Source organism: Daphnia carinata, chromosome 2 (genome assembly GCF_022539665.2).
Source record: "Daphnia carinata strain CSIRO-1 chromosome 2, CSIRO_AGI_Dcar_HiC_V3, whole genome shotgun sequence".
Taxonomy (NCBI): Eukaryota; Metazoa; Arthropoda; class Branchiopoda; order Diplostraca; family Daphniidae; genus Daphnia; species Daphnia carinata.
In genome coordinates this window covers 6,656,115-6,672,560 of record NC_081332.1, presented here as the reverse complement: position 1 = coordinate 6,672,560, position 16,446 = coordinate 6,656,115, and the positions used below count along the sequence as shown (strand labels likewise).

Below are 16,446 nucleotides of genomic sequence, written 5' to 3'. Positions count from 1 at the left end.
GCAACACGACTATATATGTTACATTATTATTAAAATATATTAATTTTAATAAGCAATAATTAATTTTAACATAGTTTCTTACTAGTAGAGGTCTTAATCTTTCTTACGATAGGGTTAAACAGCTTTAAGTGCAATGAAATATTTCGTTGCAGTAGATTCTACCTATTGATTTCAAACCCCCATGATTTTCATCGTGGGTGTTCTTAAAGTATAAGGAGTTTTATGAGTCAAAACACCTAAGTCTGCCTCACTTTCCGACATTTTTCTACCAAAATAGGATACATTTTAATGAAATGAAGTGAAAGACTGAAGGACAAGATGGCAAGATGTTGTGGTCGTATCTGCAGCATAGACATGTAAAAAGTGGGCCAGGAGAAACCACAACGTTGTAGTGCGACCATACCGGTTTGGCTAGCCAAGTAAACTCCGTTTAGGAAAACTATACGATTGACGCGGGGCCGATGCCCATCGCTACATAAAGCGCAACTCCCAATATTCAAGCAGGCAACAGTGCCTTACAAGCAGAAGTACCGCAAGTCCAAAAAAAATCAAACCAAATTATCAAATCACATTCATTGATGATTTGCTTTTAATTGCCGGTAGATTCGTATTGTTCTTTAATAGGATATTCAAACCAATATTTATGCACCAAGCAATGGCTCTCACCGTAAGCTTCGGTTTATTACCACAACGGCTAGTGTGTGGCGGTAGCAGAAAATATTTGGAATTTCTTAAACCTAAACGTTTATATGCAAGAGGGTCACGTTATTTTCCAACCGATCAGCCTCCTGCTAATAGTAAGAATGACAGTAAACAACGTAATAACGAATCAAATGGTCGGTATCCTTCTCTTGTTGAATGTGCGCCTAAAATGATTCGTGAATCCCCAAGAGAACTATTAGAAAATGCAGCTTCTTTCAAGGAGGGAACACCAGCAAATGCGCCAAAAGAGAGAATGGAAGATGTTTGGAATTCAGATCCATATCCTAAAGGCAGCAACTGGAAACAGAGCCAGGCCAAATATTCCAAGAGACCTGGATGTGATCCTAGAGAGACTTCTATTATACTGTTTCCTGGTCAAGGTAATATTTTCCTATAACTGTTCCAAGTGTTTCAAATAATCATACTCCAACCCTCTGAAGGTACACAATTTGTTGGCATGGGGAAAGAGTTACTACAGTACCCACTTGTCAAACAAATGTATGACTTAGCTAGCTCAGTACTTGGCTATAATTTATTGTCCCTCTGTTTGGATGGCCCTAAAGAAACTTTGAACAAAACAGTTTTCTGCCAACCAGCCATCGTAAGTTATTATTATTCCCGGTCTTACCTAAAATTTGTGGTACCACAATATTATATCTCACATATTTATTGTTCACATTTTAGCTTGTTTCTTCACTTGCATGTGTTGAGAAACTCAAAGCTACAAATCCAGAAGCAATTAATTCTTGCATTGCTACCGCTGGTTTCAGTATTGGTGAAATAACAGCCCTGGTTTTTTCAAAGGCCATAACATTTGAAAATGGTATTATATTTAATGTTCAATCTAAAAGGCATATGAGTAAATCTGAAACATTTCCTTAGCTGTAAGACTAGTCAAATTACGAGCAGAAGCAATGCAGTTTGCCTCAGATATGACAAAATCTGGCATGATGACTGTGTTTTTTGGACCCAACTCAAAGGTGAATACTGCTTGTGCAGAGGCAAGAAGACACTGTGAAGTGTTAGGATTGGAAAATATTGAATGCAAAGTCGCCAACTACTTGTATCCTGAATGCAAAGTCATTGCTGGAAATATAGAGGTATTTGGTGCTTATTGTAACATTTACCTTTCAAAGTTAATCTTCGAAATATTCAATGTTATGGCTGTGATTCGACATATCTCGTGCGTCCTCTCATTTACTATGTATTGGATGATTGTTGTTGCCTGTATTGAGGAAAGTTCATATTTTTTTAAATATGTCTCACAAGGTAAAACAATCTTTTTTTTTTTTGCGTAAGTCGTTTATTGTTCGACCATGCACAGTCAAAAGATAGTTGAACGAGAAAATTAAGGAAAACAGCAGCCATAACAGAATTCGTATGTTTTATTGCTTTTATTTCATAATGATTCTTCATTTATTTTTAATTGATTTTTCTCAGGCGCTGGATTTTATCGAAAAAAACGCAGCCAGGTACGAATTGCGACGGTTGAAACGGCTGCCAGTTAGCGGAGCTTTCCACACGAATCTAATGGAGCCAGTGGCCAATGTTCTCAGCAAAGCTCTGAAGAAGATCCCAATTCAACAACCAATTATTGCAGTTCATTCCAACGTTGATGGAAAGCGCTATCGGAACGCGGAGCACATTTTTAAGCTCCTTCCGCAACAAATAATCAAACCGGTGTGTTGGGAACAAACAATGCATATTCTTTATGAAAGGAATCCCGATCAATATTATCCTATGACTTATGAATGCGGGCCGGGAAGTTCTCTTAAGTCAATCCTAAGAATGGTGAATGCCAAAGCAGCTGCTAAATGTACACTTGTGTCCGGCTGATACAAGATCTTAACCGAATTTAAACACGATGTTTCGCGGAGCGTGCTCACTGCTTCCGTTTCATTGAATTTTCAACTCGGAACATTAGCCACCAACAATAAAAATCGACCTAGAATGAGCTTAATTTTGTCTAGGATAAGTTGGTTTAGCAGGTTTTCATGCGAAGGCATTCTGCGATCTCCAGAAATAGTCTATTTGATAAAATGAAAACATGTATCCCTGGAAGAAAATAATAGGTTTAAATCAGAATGTAATTATTGCACGTTTAGTTTTTTTTCCTCTACAGATCGATGAGGCGAAGGATTTATCAATAAGTACGATCAGCTGCTTGCCGCTGCCGTATGAGAGTAGCGCCGTGATACAGTTATGGAATGAAACAATGCTCGGCGTAACTCCCCCACCCCCATGGGAGGAACTTAACACAAAGTGATGAATTTGACATGGGCTCGTAAGGAAGAACCTTAGTTTCCAAATATTTCTTAAGTATTTGGATCAGGGCATGTTTAGTAAAAAAAAAATGTGTTTAGGTAGAGGAAGCGACGCATTTTTTGTACCTTTTCTGCCATTCCTACACTAAAAAATATTTTTAGATAATTAATGAAATTCAGCCACAGAGTGCATTTTTTTAAATGTTAGGGCAGCCACTGCAACCCTCGTTTTCGGGGTTTTTTTTGTTTGCCTTTCTCTGCGGATATTAGAAAGCTTATTGTTTTCCCTACTATTCTAGTTTACGAAAGCGATATTTACACTATTTTTTACGTTAATTTATTACTTTACTATAACAACATAAAACCGCAAATTGAGCGGGGCAGTTCGAGAAAAACATTAGGTTTTGGGTGGGTACATTACTAATCAACCATAATTTCACTGTAAATCAAAGATAGGCTATAGCATAGATGCGTGAAGTGTGCACTAGTCTATGAACTACATGTCTGGCGGTAAATGGCTAAAAAAAAGGCCAAGTTTTTTTAAGGGGGGGGGGGGGCGGATGGTAAAACGGGTTGCCATATATACGACATCTAACGGATGAAACTCCCAAACGAACTGTGTGTTTGACATTTCCATAACAGTGTACGATTTCACGCGCAAGTTCTGAACATACCATTAAAGAGTGAGAGAATATAATTGTGCTTTAAACTTTACCGAACAAACATACTAAAGCCAACACAATAGCAGCAATCTACTTGTTTTAAAATATTTTAATGTTGTTGAAATAACAAGATGATCAGTGCTGATTTCTCAGGGGCTACAATAGTGATATTTATTGCTCTGGGAGCTCTTGTTTTGGTATTGTTGTTTATTTTCGCTAAGCGTCAAATAATGCGATTTGCTTTGCGGTCGAGAAGAGGCCCACATGTTCCAATCGGGCACTCTGCACCCAGGGTAAAATGTATTTCTAACAAGCTTGTTTCAGTAATAAATATTTTATCCTTTAAAACTTAGTGGCTGAGAAAAGAAATTGAACGAAGACTTGATCTAGTTGGAAGAATTAAACATGAACCCAAGCTGGTTTCTGAAGCTAGTTCTGCAGATACCCATAATCTGGAAACACTCTGTCGCATGCAAGCTATGGATGATCTAAAAATTTTAGGTATCCGCAAAAGTTACATTATCTTGTTGTATTATTTAAGTTTCCAATAACAGACCATTCATTTGGATGTGTAGAAATCCAGCTTCAAACCGCAGATCCTAAAGCATGCAGAATGCCCAATGAAAATCTCAGACCATTTCTAATGGCTCAACTTCCAGGAATATTAAAAGGCTGCCAGCCAAAAACTATACATTTACTTTGTGACTTATATGAAAGAGCACGCTTTTCACCAGATGGATTTTTATCAAACCACCTTGAGAATTACAGGGAAATAGTTGCAAATCTGGTTCAAATGTAATATCAAATATGCTATGTAGAACATATATTATTGCCACATTAATTTTTCCCTAAAACCTTTTTTCGTTTCAGATCGCAAATGAACAAAAGTAGTCAAGCAAATGCAAGCCCAAAATTTGCCATGACCACCAAAATGAAGAAAAAAAAGGAAGCAACAGCTTCTACTAGTCTTTGATTATCTGTGTATATGCACCGGCTACATGTCGAATTTTGACGAATTTCTTGAACACGAAAGCAAAATCAAATAATTTCTAAATTTCAATACTGTTAGTCAAATGTATCATGAAAAATAACAGATGTATCAGGTTACTTCGAAATTTGTGTCATCGAATTAAATCACTTGTGTCAAATGAAAAATATAAAATGTACTGAAGAAAAATTGCACGCATACGCCCTCCGGTTAGGGAAGGCACTTTTTCCCAAAATGAGCTAAGAAATAGGAAGAGGGGTGTTTAGGCGAGTATGTCTCAAGCGCCATCCAGACGAGTTAAAATTTCAAAAATAAATAAAAAAAAAACTTAGGTAAATAACTGAGTGGGACGCCTCCAACTTCCTTTCATCGGTTATGTAAAAAATATCCGCAACGAATTTAGTCGCCTTCCTCACCTCCTTTGAACTCGACCCAAATAGGACAAAACAGCGACACAGGGCCATTCCAACTCCATCCGTTCGGTATTAGTATATGATTTAAGCCTTCTCGGATAACTCCAAACGACCCTGGGTAAAGGAAAATGACAGGTAACGCAGACCCTCTACAGAAATTACGGCAGCAGAATTTACCAGTAAGGCCTTTTTGAGAATAACGGCTGACTAGAACATTACTGTAAATCTCATTTGTAGCATTTACGGTTTTCTGTGTATAACAGGTTGACTCTCCTTTCGTCACTAAAGGTCGATAGCCTAGATCTTGGAACTCTTCTATGTCTGAAATGTAAAGAGAATAGCATCAGAGATCATTTAACGATTCCTTTGAATTCTATGGATCTACAAAGCAGCTGATTTGTATGATGAAGATCCACCATGAAAAGAACGCGCTCGGTACGCGTAAGATCCATTACAGACTTGACTAACTGGGGAACCACAGTTGTCGATTGATTATCTGCGACGTTCGCAAGCGAGCAGGTGACTAGGGCGAGTACGAGATTGAAGTACTCGACTGTAGCCAAACGAATTGGTAGAGGAGTACACGTTGGTGTGTCATTAACTTGTAAGGCCACACGGTGCAGATAGCCAACGCTTCCGCCAGTTAATGTGCACAAAAAAGGTTCAGTTGACAACTCTTCTAGTTTGTTTATGTTTTCACATAGCTGAAAATAAACAGAGAATATGTATATTATAGCAAATATGGTATCTAATCGTCATAGTTTACCTCCTTAAGACCAAGGGGATCTGCGACACCTTCAATAACAGCTACCTTGATGTGATACCTTATTAATAAGTTGCCTACTACGTTTATAACACCTGGATTACGGGCCTTTTCCACACTAAGGCCATCTAAATTCCAGCTCAAGATGCGTAAGCCGTTTTCGTATGGTTCCACGGCATCTCCATCTAGGTCAACAGGACGAAGAAAAAATATAACATAATTTTTTTTTTTCATCTTAACGGTTTAAAACGTTTAACTCGTGAAGAGCAAATCACTTTAAAGCACTTACTCAGTTGCGCAACACTGTTGACATCTTGGGGATCTAGGGCACCTTGTGTTTCATCAAGTACTTTTCTGAATTGGGATAAAGACGGAAAAACTGGTGAAGGATTGGAAAGGAGTGATTTCGGCGGGCCGATTGATCCGCCTGTGTTTAGAAGGGGACCAGATGGCAACGACGCAGTTCTTCTGTGGCCTTAGAAACGATTATAAATCAAACAAACTTGAACAAATGAGAACAAAATTTATTACTTACTGTGTAAATGCCCATTCTGGATCTTCTGGCTATCAGGAGTATCAATAGGATTGTTTTCTAATGTTAAGTAGGGCCCCAAAGCAGATATCAGCCGCGTATTAAAACCGGTCACTTTTCGCAAATCGTACAGCGTTTTAAATGGTCCCTTAAAAATGATTCGAAACATTAAGATATAAAAAGTTTAAAAAATGTATGCATTCGACAGTTTTCAGCGCCTCTTTTCCTTTGCACTCGTCTTTTTAAAAAATAAGAATACGGATGCAGTGCATTGCACTCTTCCTTACAAACAACTGACGCCGAAAATCCAAACACTGCCGCAACCGTTAAAGGAAAAACGATGAAAAAAAAACTACTAAACCGGTTAGGCGGACGTAGCTTTCGTCTGGCTTGTTAGATGCAACCTACTTTTTTTTCCCGATAATGGACTAGGTGTGCCGCCAGTTCTTGTGTTACGCCCTCAACTGTCATGAGCTGGAAGATGGATGCGGTGTTGATGTTAACCGGGTCTCGGCGTCGACGTCGTTGTCGATCAGGTTTTGGTGACGAAGCGGTTGAAATCGTTTCTGCATTTCCGTTCAGACTATTTATTGAAGGATTTCCAGTAGTAATCGATGCTGTCGAACTGAACAACTCGCAAAATAGAAGTTACACGATTTGAAATGCATGAACGAGGGTAAATAAATACCACCTTGGGACTTTTTTGCCAATGCAGATTTCTGGCTTGATTGTTTGTAACTTGGCCGCACCAACTCCTGTTACCAGAGCCAGATCTTCCACCTTTTTAAATGCCCCAATGACATTTCTGTGCTCAATTATTGTGTGCGCTACATTCCTCGTGATACCGGTCAGTGTCATTAATTCTTCTTCAGTAGCTGCATTAACATCAAGCCTGACTACCTTTAACAAAAATTTTTAATTATAAAAAAATATATAATAATAATAAATAAATAATTTTCATTAACTTTAATCCTTTGTTACATTTATATACTTGACTTATTAAAAAAAATTACTTCAAATTTGTTGAAAGACATGTTGAAGGCGGCGCTTAAGTGACTATCTTTTTCTGCCTTTGAGCGAATTGAAGATCCTTTAACCTTGGGCAAAAAGCTTGCTATACTACCTTTCCCTATGCTTTTTCTTACTGGGTGCTTTCTTGTTACACCCTCATAATAATCTGATGTGGTGTCCAACTTTATTAAGTCATCCACATTGGAATTTTCCTGCACAGTTGAATCACTGCAACAATAAATAGAGCATAAAAAATGCATGATGTAAGCAAGTACTGGAAATATTGTACCTAAATTCAGCATGAGAATGGTTGTCGTGGCTGGTATCAGACACTGAAGCCTTGCAGGTTGGTGCCAAGATCGCCTGACGATGGGGAAATGTGGGTTCTTGGCTTACACATTGGCCCATTTTTTATGAGATGTGAAAGAACTTTTCTTTCAAAAACGCACAAATCCACTTCTCTTAGGTCACTTATTGGTTATAGAGACCAGCGGTGACAACAATCATCCGCTAAGCATCCGATTAAGACTGCACTTTATAAATCGGAAAAAAAAGTGACTATCTAAAGTCTCAACCCAAAGTTGAGATAACAAAAAACTGCCTATGTCAATAGGGAAGTGATATACTTGGACCTACAGACACTCAAGGCTACACTTCGTACTTGTACGAAAGTCAAAAGGATTACAAATCGGTCCCAGTCTTATATCAACACGACCAAGACATACACTGACAGTTACTGTAGAATATGTTTTATCTAAACAAACCCCAGGATCTCAAAATTCTTTGTCTGTCCGCTAGATGACTCATAAACTGCCTATCCTACGAAGCTATGATATGACCGGAAATAATATGATTTGTACTGCTCAGACACGAGCTTGCTTAATTTGCTGACTGTCTCTGCCAGCCTAATCATTTCATCTTGATTTAAAAGAAAAGACTGTAACTCCGCCCCTCTGGAGAGGCAATGCGAATGCACGTTGCGTAGTCAGTAACACGTCTGGAAATAGCTCGGCTAGGCACTGCCGTTGACCAATGGATTAGAGCGATAACGTTCAAGTAACGATGGGAGCAATAGCAATAGTCATAGGGAATGAGCGAAATAACAGGAATTTTTATTTGCGCCACCTTAACGTTTTATAACGAGCATGCTGCCCAAGCCTAATTTCTTGTTTAAAGGGGAATGGTATTTCCTCAGTTGCCTTCCAGTGTGCTGCGTACTGTGTTTATCAGTTCACCGTAAATATTTTTGCCTAAAATGTAGTGCGAGCAGAAGGGTACCCATGCCTTGTAATGTAAGGTGGATTCGCTGGCCTAATATTTTAAAGATTCTTGATTTGTTGCCATTGCTATAATGCATCACTTACTGGACCAGTTAATGAGCCAATCGTTTTTGATACTTGAGTAATAGGGAGAATCGATTCCCGTATTGCTAAACAATCCTATGCCGTGTAAGCACTTATAATTTAGCAGTCTATATTGTTATAACACATTGCACTTCACCGTTACCTAAGTTGTTTTGTTTGTTTGTTTGTTTTGTTTTTTTTTTTTGTTCTTTTTACTAAAATTCGTTATTAAACGCATTGTGGTCTAGTGAACATATCGAAGTCTTTTGTAGCCACTTTCAGGTGTTATTTTACATATATAAGCCCTGTAGGAATACATTCGTATTCATCCGTTCAGACCCCCCGTTTTGGGCATGAAACCGTCGAGCCTGATGGTAGTCAAGATGAATAGGATGTTGGTGAAAAATGTTTTAGGTAAGGAAAACAAAGCATTTAAAAAATGTGTTACGTTTGTCTCCAATAACGTCATGAAACCATTCAAGTTTGTAAATGTCGATTGTGTAATTGATACTGTTAACAGCAGAAAAAAACCAAAGTAAATTAACACTCTTTAATTTATGTACTGCTTTTTCAGTAGTAAAGCAAAGGCTGAATGTGTTTTTAAATGTGGCAATGGTCAAATCGTTGAACGTAGGTGTCTGAAAGCTCGTTTTCATCAGCCATGCTTTGGCCCATTTCCAAGCCACCTAGCGTATCTTTAACGTTATTCCAAATTTAGTAAACAAAGGAAACAAGCAGCACATTGAATGAATAATTGAACACGTGCCAAACGTCAGATTGTTCAAAGAGCAGTACGTTTTCGACATAGAATGAAGTGCAAATATTTTTTTGCAGGGCACTATTAGGGCGTATACTGACAGGAAAACGATAACTTAAGGATATCTTTGACCTTGACATAGCGATCAGAATGTAGCCCTTTTTTAAGTTTTAGATACTCTCAACATGATCAAAGAAACCGAGATAGGAGCCGAGAACGAAGACGGTGGAGTGAAAGCGGAGGGGCACTACGGTGGGCAGTGTTAAGTAACAGGGAAAGCAACTGGCACAAGCTCAAAGTCAACACCTTACAACCGGGGTTGTCAAGCGATTAAACGGGATACAAGCTACAGCAATGCTTACTTTCTCATTTTAGCTTTTTATAAAGAATTTCAAAATCTCAATAACAACAAATTTAAATATAATGAGCCTAAAATCAGAATCGTCAGTCTGAATCCGGTTAATCCTGCTCATAATTCAAACCAAATTTCCCGCAATAATACTTAACTGGCTTATAAGACAGTACTTCGTTTAATATTTTAGACATCTATCTCATGTCGAAATGCTGTAACACAGACTATTATCATTACCGCGAGTCGTGGACTAAAAGCTTTTTCACTATCCATCCCACCACACATGTTAAAAGCTATTTTTTTTTTCTAGGGCTGGCCAATGTTGAATGATTAGCAATGGAGTAGGAACAAAACTGCTTCCTGAATCCCCTTGCAAGTCATATTTCAAAAACCTTTGCTAGATAGTAGCCGATTGGAAATATAGCTTCAACCTAAAGCGTTACCCTCCCCACAAGATGGTCTGGCCTTGTAATTTTCATTTGTTGCCGAAGTCGATTTTTTTTTTTCAAACCATCGGTATTCGTTGTTTAAAGTGAGGGCAACTTTCACAAAGACATGGACGATATAAGTCGATACGTTAAACAATAAAACGGTATTCGCCATGCTGCTATAGGATTCTATCTTCGCTTGTTTTTCGTACTTTTCCCACCTCCTTCTGGGAGTTAATTCGAGGTTCATTGGCTGTACTTTTGCTCAAGCCGTGAAAGTAACTTGAATGTCTGACTTAGCAGACAACAAGCAACAGCCCCACCCCAACTATTTGTAATGAACCGAAAATTCACCAACGTGTAACTTAACCCAGCAGTACGCCTTACATAAAAATTTAATCTACGATTAGTTTTCTCGTAGGGCAGACAAAAGGGGGTTATGCAGAAATAAAAATTTCAATCACATCTAGTCAAGTGAAGTCAAGTGTCAGTATTTTTAACATCAGAATGTTGATTTGCATCCATATGAAAGAAACTAGGTACGCGGAGGAGCAAACGGAGATTTGAGCAACGGTCAGTAGACTTGAGAGTCAACACAGGAGACAATCACAGGCCCACAGAGATTGTACTGTCCGGTGACATTTCCATTGATGTTTCCAACATGACTTATTTATTTTATCCTATTGAAAAAAGGAAGTAGCCAAGAAATCAGAATCAAATACAATTCAATATATTCAATATGTACTTGTAAATGCACTGAGAAGGGAAGAAGGGGCTGGTTGCAGGATTCGCTAGCAAACAAGTCAATGCATGCATCCTTTGGCCGGAGACATTGAGAGAGGGCGAGGTAGGGTAGATTTGAATTAGCATAAGAAAACACGCAGTACGTGAGCCGAGACGCGTTTTCTGCTTTCCTCTGTATGTGATACCGATCTCTTGCCTGTCCGGTTTGATCTTCGGTTCAACACGATTGTCTCCTTTTTATTTGCTTTTTTTTTTTTAGTTTTTATTTCTTTCCATCAACTTCCAATGCCATATTCCTCTGGCTGTTTCAACTATCCAGGGTGCTCGGAATCGACTCGGAAACCGGACGCGGAGACGTTTTACACCGGAAATTGAAAATCTCTTTCATTCGCACAGGAAAGTGGGGGAATCATGGCGAGACGAAATCACAATGAAACGATCAGGAAATCAGCATTAAACCAACGTTTTGGAGCGGATTGACAAGTTGTTTTTTTTTTAATAATCTACGTACGCGAGATTCTATTTCTTCTTTCGCCTGCCTTCAATGAATGTCTCAGTCGACAGGGGGAGGCTGTAATAATAAATGTCTATGATTCAACAAGGAATTGAGTCTAGTATCTATGCCACATCGTTCATACGTTCTACTAGAGCTACTCTGCTTACTTTGAGCAAAGAAGGCGGTGCATCAATTCTGTCATCATTTATCGTGACTATTTTATTTGGTGATAAATTATCAGCTGTAAAAAACTTCTGGATTTTAGCCGCACATATGTGTTTTAATCGTTGTGGTCAAAATTCGTGTTTTCTATTTATTCTTATTTCATCATTATTGTTTTCTTTATTTACGTGTCAGCATGAACAAAATGGCTTAAACGGGCGTCGAAGCGCGTTCGTCCATGCACGTTGTTGCGTGTACAATAATAGTATCGAATAGTAAAGGCGTTATGTTCAGGTGTAGCTTGTTAAGAAACGTGTGTAATCCGATTTCTCTTACAACTTAAAAGCTATTTGTTGTACAAGAATAGAAATAGATTTTTTTTTTCTTTTTTCAGTATTTTATAGTGTACGAGATATGGTAATAAAGAGGACTTTATAGGCGTTGACATGAATCCTTGAAACATATTTTTTTTTTTTATTTCAACCATGAAAGAGGGAGGCAGCCAAGAAGCGGGCGGCTGGCTGCTGCAGGAGACTGGCGACGTTTAAAGACGAACTGAAGTTTTTTGCGGTCATCAAACAGATCTGCGCCTATCAAAGTCTTTCAAGCGTCAATATCTCTCAGTCCTTTGAAAGACCTTTGAAGATTCTCGGCGGCGCCATTTTCTCCCCACCCAAAGCCTTCCACCTTTTGCCGCGTCCCCCTCCTTTTTTTTTCTCTTGGGTCTCTTCACAAGGCAATTGCCCATACACACCAAATCAATCCGCATCAAAACATCCAGCGACATCTTTTTCATCCACCCTTCGCGTTCATTTCTTTCTCTCACAACCGAGCGCGTCCTCTTTTTTTCATTTTATTATTATTTTCCTTGTTCTTCTTCTTTACGGCCGATGGATACCTTTAGCAGCCGTAGTTACCGACATGTCATACTCGTCTCATCAGCATGGCGCCTTTTTTTTTTCATTCCCTGTGTGTTCGTCTGTTTCTCCGGCACAATGTCGGTTCATGACTTCATGCAATCAGTCTATCTTTAGGCTTTTCTCTCATTAAAATTTGTCCCCCTGTGTGGCTTGACATTAAGCATGAAAATTGTACTGCATTGATTTGAGACGAAAATGTACGAGTTAAAAACTAATGGTACTTAGTTGGCATTATATCAGGCCATCTCGACCCGAAAAAGAAATAGGGTTTAATACACAGAGCCATCTGACCACACTGCCAAGACTTTATCATAATAAAATCACTTTCTTTTTTGTGTAATGTATGTCTACTTAGATTAATAAGCAATAGCTACAAAAATATACGTGTAGTATTTGAAGAGAAAAGGATCCGATTCATGCAACACATATGGCGTCTTACGGCCTACGACTGAATGGCTAGCAAGGTGCCCATATGGGAAGAACACAAACTCGGAATTTTTACATTTTCACGAAGAAAGAAAGAACAAAAAATTAAGAAAAAATCCGAAACACGGTCGGGCGTAAGCGTTCTTCGCTGATGGGGGCACATGAGTGAATAGACGCGTATTTATTGTAACCCGGCGATTGACTGCAAGATTCTTAATCAATATCGCATTTGATCACAGAACGCACTAATAAAGCTTAAAGCCTATGCAGGCGACCCGATTCGGCTATACGGCGCGAAAGTCTGCGGTGAAAAGCGGATTTGCCAGATGGGATACAGCAGCAGCAGGCCAAGAGGGCAAAGAAAGGAGGCAGAGCACCGACAAAGCAGCGCTGCTTCATTGCGAGTAAGCTGGCTACATGGATTGACGAGGAGTAAAAGAAAAAGAAAAAAAAAAAGGGAGGCTGGATAAAAAGGCGGCAATTCATTAGCGTTCGGCTGAACGCCGTCGCCATCGATCAGTCACGCTCGGATGAACAGCCCTCAGCCTCTCTCTCTTCTTGCACCGTCCTTTTTCTTTTTACTTGGCGGATTGCTTGAGGATGACTTCCAAACCAATCATCTCACCTCAATTTCCCGATGTGCAGTTACCCATCAGCTGCGTAAGCCACGCCAGCATTTCAATCGTACAAAATGAATGCTTAAAAAAGAAGATGAAAAAGGAAAAGAAAAAAAGACATGCAGCATTAATAATCGTTTGAAATCGGGAGAAAAATAATAGAAAAAAAAAGAACTGGGCTATTTGCCTCGCTTGACTAGTATGAGCATTAGCACCGACGTTCATTAGCTTCGCGTGCCGTGTCATGATCTTCTCGTTCTTACACCCGAAATTCTTTTGTCATCCCGCCCATACCAAATCATGTCAATGTGTTTAACGCGCGTGAAACCGTCAAGTGAGCCATATTGACAGACAGAGAGAAAGAAATCCGTCACTTGGTTCAGGCAATGCGAAGCGCGAGGGCGGCTAGGGTTGTAAAAAATAAAAAGGATGGTTGAACATCGAACACAGCTATTGCCATCACACACAACGAAACGCAAAAACACAGACGAAGAGAGAATCATGGATCCCTAAATTAGTTCGATTGGTGAAAATTGACGTAATTTCAAGTCTTTGATTTCGTCGAGGAAACCATTCAATTCAATTATTGGCTTCCCTTTTTGATGCGTTCAAGAACAGCCAGCTGGATCAGTGATCCAGTTTGTAAGTCTGTGACTTGCTAGCGAACCAGCACGTAGGAGATTCTTACACAGACAGTAGGGTAGAATAGAACGAAAGCGGCGCTGTGTTGCTTCATCCCGTGTTACCCGAGTAGTAATAAACCGCTTACAACGGCTGCACTACGACCACCAGCTTATGGGCATTATAACACCGTGGTTGTAGAGTTGTATAGGTTCTGTCCACAGAGCCTCACTAATGGATTCCGAATTCTCATTAGGTCAAAGACTCCTTCAACACTAGCACCTCATTATTGCGGCTCCCAAAAGACCGTTTTACACATGTGCGCTATGGAGATCTTTCAGTTAAATCCACCCCAGTCAAAATGTTTGTTTTTAATTATGGATTAATTTTTTTTTTATTTAGAGGTTTTTTCTTCAGTGTTATTTTGTACAAAACGTTTTATGAATGATGATGAAGCCAAATCAAGTTTTTTTTTCTTTTTATTTGAGATTATTTCCAACATCTTTTGGCGCCAGAAAAACTATATGAGTAATAACGGTAGGAAAAGCCAAACAGATTGAATTTCAATAATCTACCGCTAGCTTATTTTTTTTTTTTGATCAAAGGAGAATGATGATGGCAATTACCATAGCACAGGATAGTGAAAAGACTGAAAAACGAGGAATAGACGATTAACGGACTAGCATTCGATTGCATTTGATCATGTCAAACGTATCGAACAACTTGTTCGTTTACAATAAAATGATGTACTGGCTTGCTTTGGAAGCACTTCCAATGAACGCAATCAACACGGTGATCTAATTCAGTAGACACTGTTTTGAAGATCGGGTCCCAAATGCTCCAGAAGAAACAACGTTAATCTATTGTTTCTTGCCATACCATCCTGTGAATTCCTGCATGTATTACATCAATAATGTTTTTGCGAGTCGTTTCTCGCGTTGCTCACATTCTGTATTTATTTGCACAATCTTACTCGTACAGACGACCAATAGAATACAAGCCATAAGAATTGATTGGCTGCCCAGCTGAACCCCTTTCCCCTTTCAGATCCTTCCCTCATCTTTCGGGCTTCTCGTTCCTTCCGTTTCAACAAGGAGCTCGTAGTGGGGAGGGATTATGTTGTTTCTATACACAGCACGCAGCATGTCATACAGAAGTCGTTTAGCCTATTGCCTATATAATCAATACTGCTTCTAAATGTATAAAGCGGAGTTGTGTCAGAAAAAAAAATGAATCTGTGTCGTGATAATCCGATCGACGGCGACGAGTGTCTTCTCTATGATCGTTTCTATTGACTGTATCAAAAGCTTAATTATAATTAATAAAAATTGCAATCCATTCTCGTGATTCGCTCTTTTCGAGGCATTTTCGTTTTTCTGAGATATTATAACGTTGGCTGTGATTAAAACTTGGTATCATCGACCGTATACCATTAGCGAATGCCATAAATGCCACTCCATTTTGGAGAGTTCAGTGAATTTCATTTGTGTTTCGTTTTTATCACTTATTCAGTCGTAATTTGATCGCTGTAGTTAGACAAACGATTGAAAATGTTGTTTCCATTGACTGTGAGGATATTTGGAAATAGCCAGTAATTTTTGAAGTCATCGTTCATCTTTCACGGAAATTCAGTTGGCTGTAATTCGGTGGTCAGTATCCACTCCACAAAAAAGAGGCACCCCCTCGGTCGCCAAAAATTTTAAAATATTTCATTAGCACTAGATGGCATTTTTTTTGAAGCTTATACACAAAAAAAGCATGTATTTTTTAGTTGTTTGTTTGTTTTGACTGCAAAATTCCAGACGGTTGCCGAAATTTCCGAAGTTTTTTATTTGCTGCGAGCAAAATATAGAAGACGGAAAATTTGAGAAGGCTGGAGAAAGGCAGACATTGTCTAAATCGTAACCTTTCCCCCCCATCTCACTTTTTTTTCTAAATTTTCCATTGTCGCATTTTTGCCCGCAGCAAATATTAGGAAAACTTATTGGCCAAAGGCGATTTTAGAATACAGAAAATATTATTTTAGTTTTTTGTCAATGAATCGAAATGAAAATTCAACAGGAGTTTTCCATCCAATCAAAGTTCAAATCTATCGATGACAAAAAGAATTCAGTTATGAATTGATGATAATGGCTGGTGAATGAAATACTAAATGTAATTCCGTTCGCCAGTTTGTTTAACTTAACAAGTCTTTTTTAAAGTTCTAAAGTCTTTTTAATAACTTTCTGTCGAATTCTAATTTAGA

The 16,446-nt window shown here is 38.8% G+C and overlaps 3 protein-coding genes across 3 annotated transcripts; 2 read left to right on the top strand and 1 right to left on the bottom strand.

The window, feature by feature from the left end:
* Window positions 1-526: 526 nt before the first annotated feature.
* On the top strand, window positions 527-2,562 carry LOC130687089 (probable malonyl-CoA-acyl carrier protein transacylase, mitochondrial). The gene is made up of 5 exons (XM_057510249.2): window positions 527-1,082; window positions 1,143-1,303; window positions 1,387-1,525; window positions 1,585-1,802; window positions 2,143-2,562. The coding sequence occupies exons 1-5, from the start codon at window positions 644-646 to the stop codon at window positions 2,536-2,538; spliced, it is 1,353 nt and encodes a 450-aa protein (XP_057366232.1). The 5' UTR covers window positions 527-643; the 3' UTR covers window positions 2,539-2,562.
* Window positions 2,563-3,631: 1,069 nt separating this feature from the next.
* On the top strand, window positions 3,632-4,743 carry LOC130687090 (protein C1orf43 homolog). The gene is made up of 4 exons (XM_057510250.1): window positions 3,632-3,921; window positions 3,982-4,129; window positions 4,204-4,423; window positions 4,499-4,743. Exons 1-4 carry the CDS (start codon window positions 3,760-3,762, stop codon window positions 4,599-4,601), a joined length of 633 nt encoding a protein of 210 aa, XP_057366233.1. The 5' UTR covers window positions 3,632-3,759; the 3' UTR covers window positions 4,602-4,743.
* Window positions 4,592-8,074, bottom strand: LOC130687088 (endonuclease/exonuclease/phosphatase family domain-containing protein 1-like). Its single transcript, XM_057510248.2, has 10 exons — window positions 7,625-8,074; window positions 7,338-7,563; window positions 7,016-7,224; window positions 6,733-6,949; window positions 6,328-6,472; window positions 6,082-6,267; window positions 5,796-5,977; window positions 5,415-5,733; window positions 5,207-5,350; window positions 4,592-5,143 (listed from the first exon to the last, which is right to left on the bottom strand). Exons 1-10 carry the CDS (start codon window positions 7,741-7,743, stop codon window positions 5,016-5,018), a joined length of 1,875 nt encoding a protein of 624 aa, XP_057366231.1. The 5' UTR covers window positions 7,744-8,074; the 3' UTR covers window positions 4,592-5,015.
* Window positions 8,075-16,446: the final 8,372 nt, after the last annotated feature.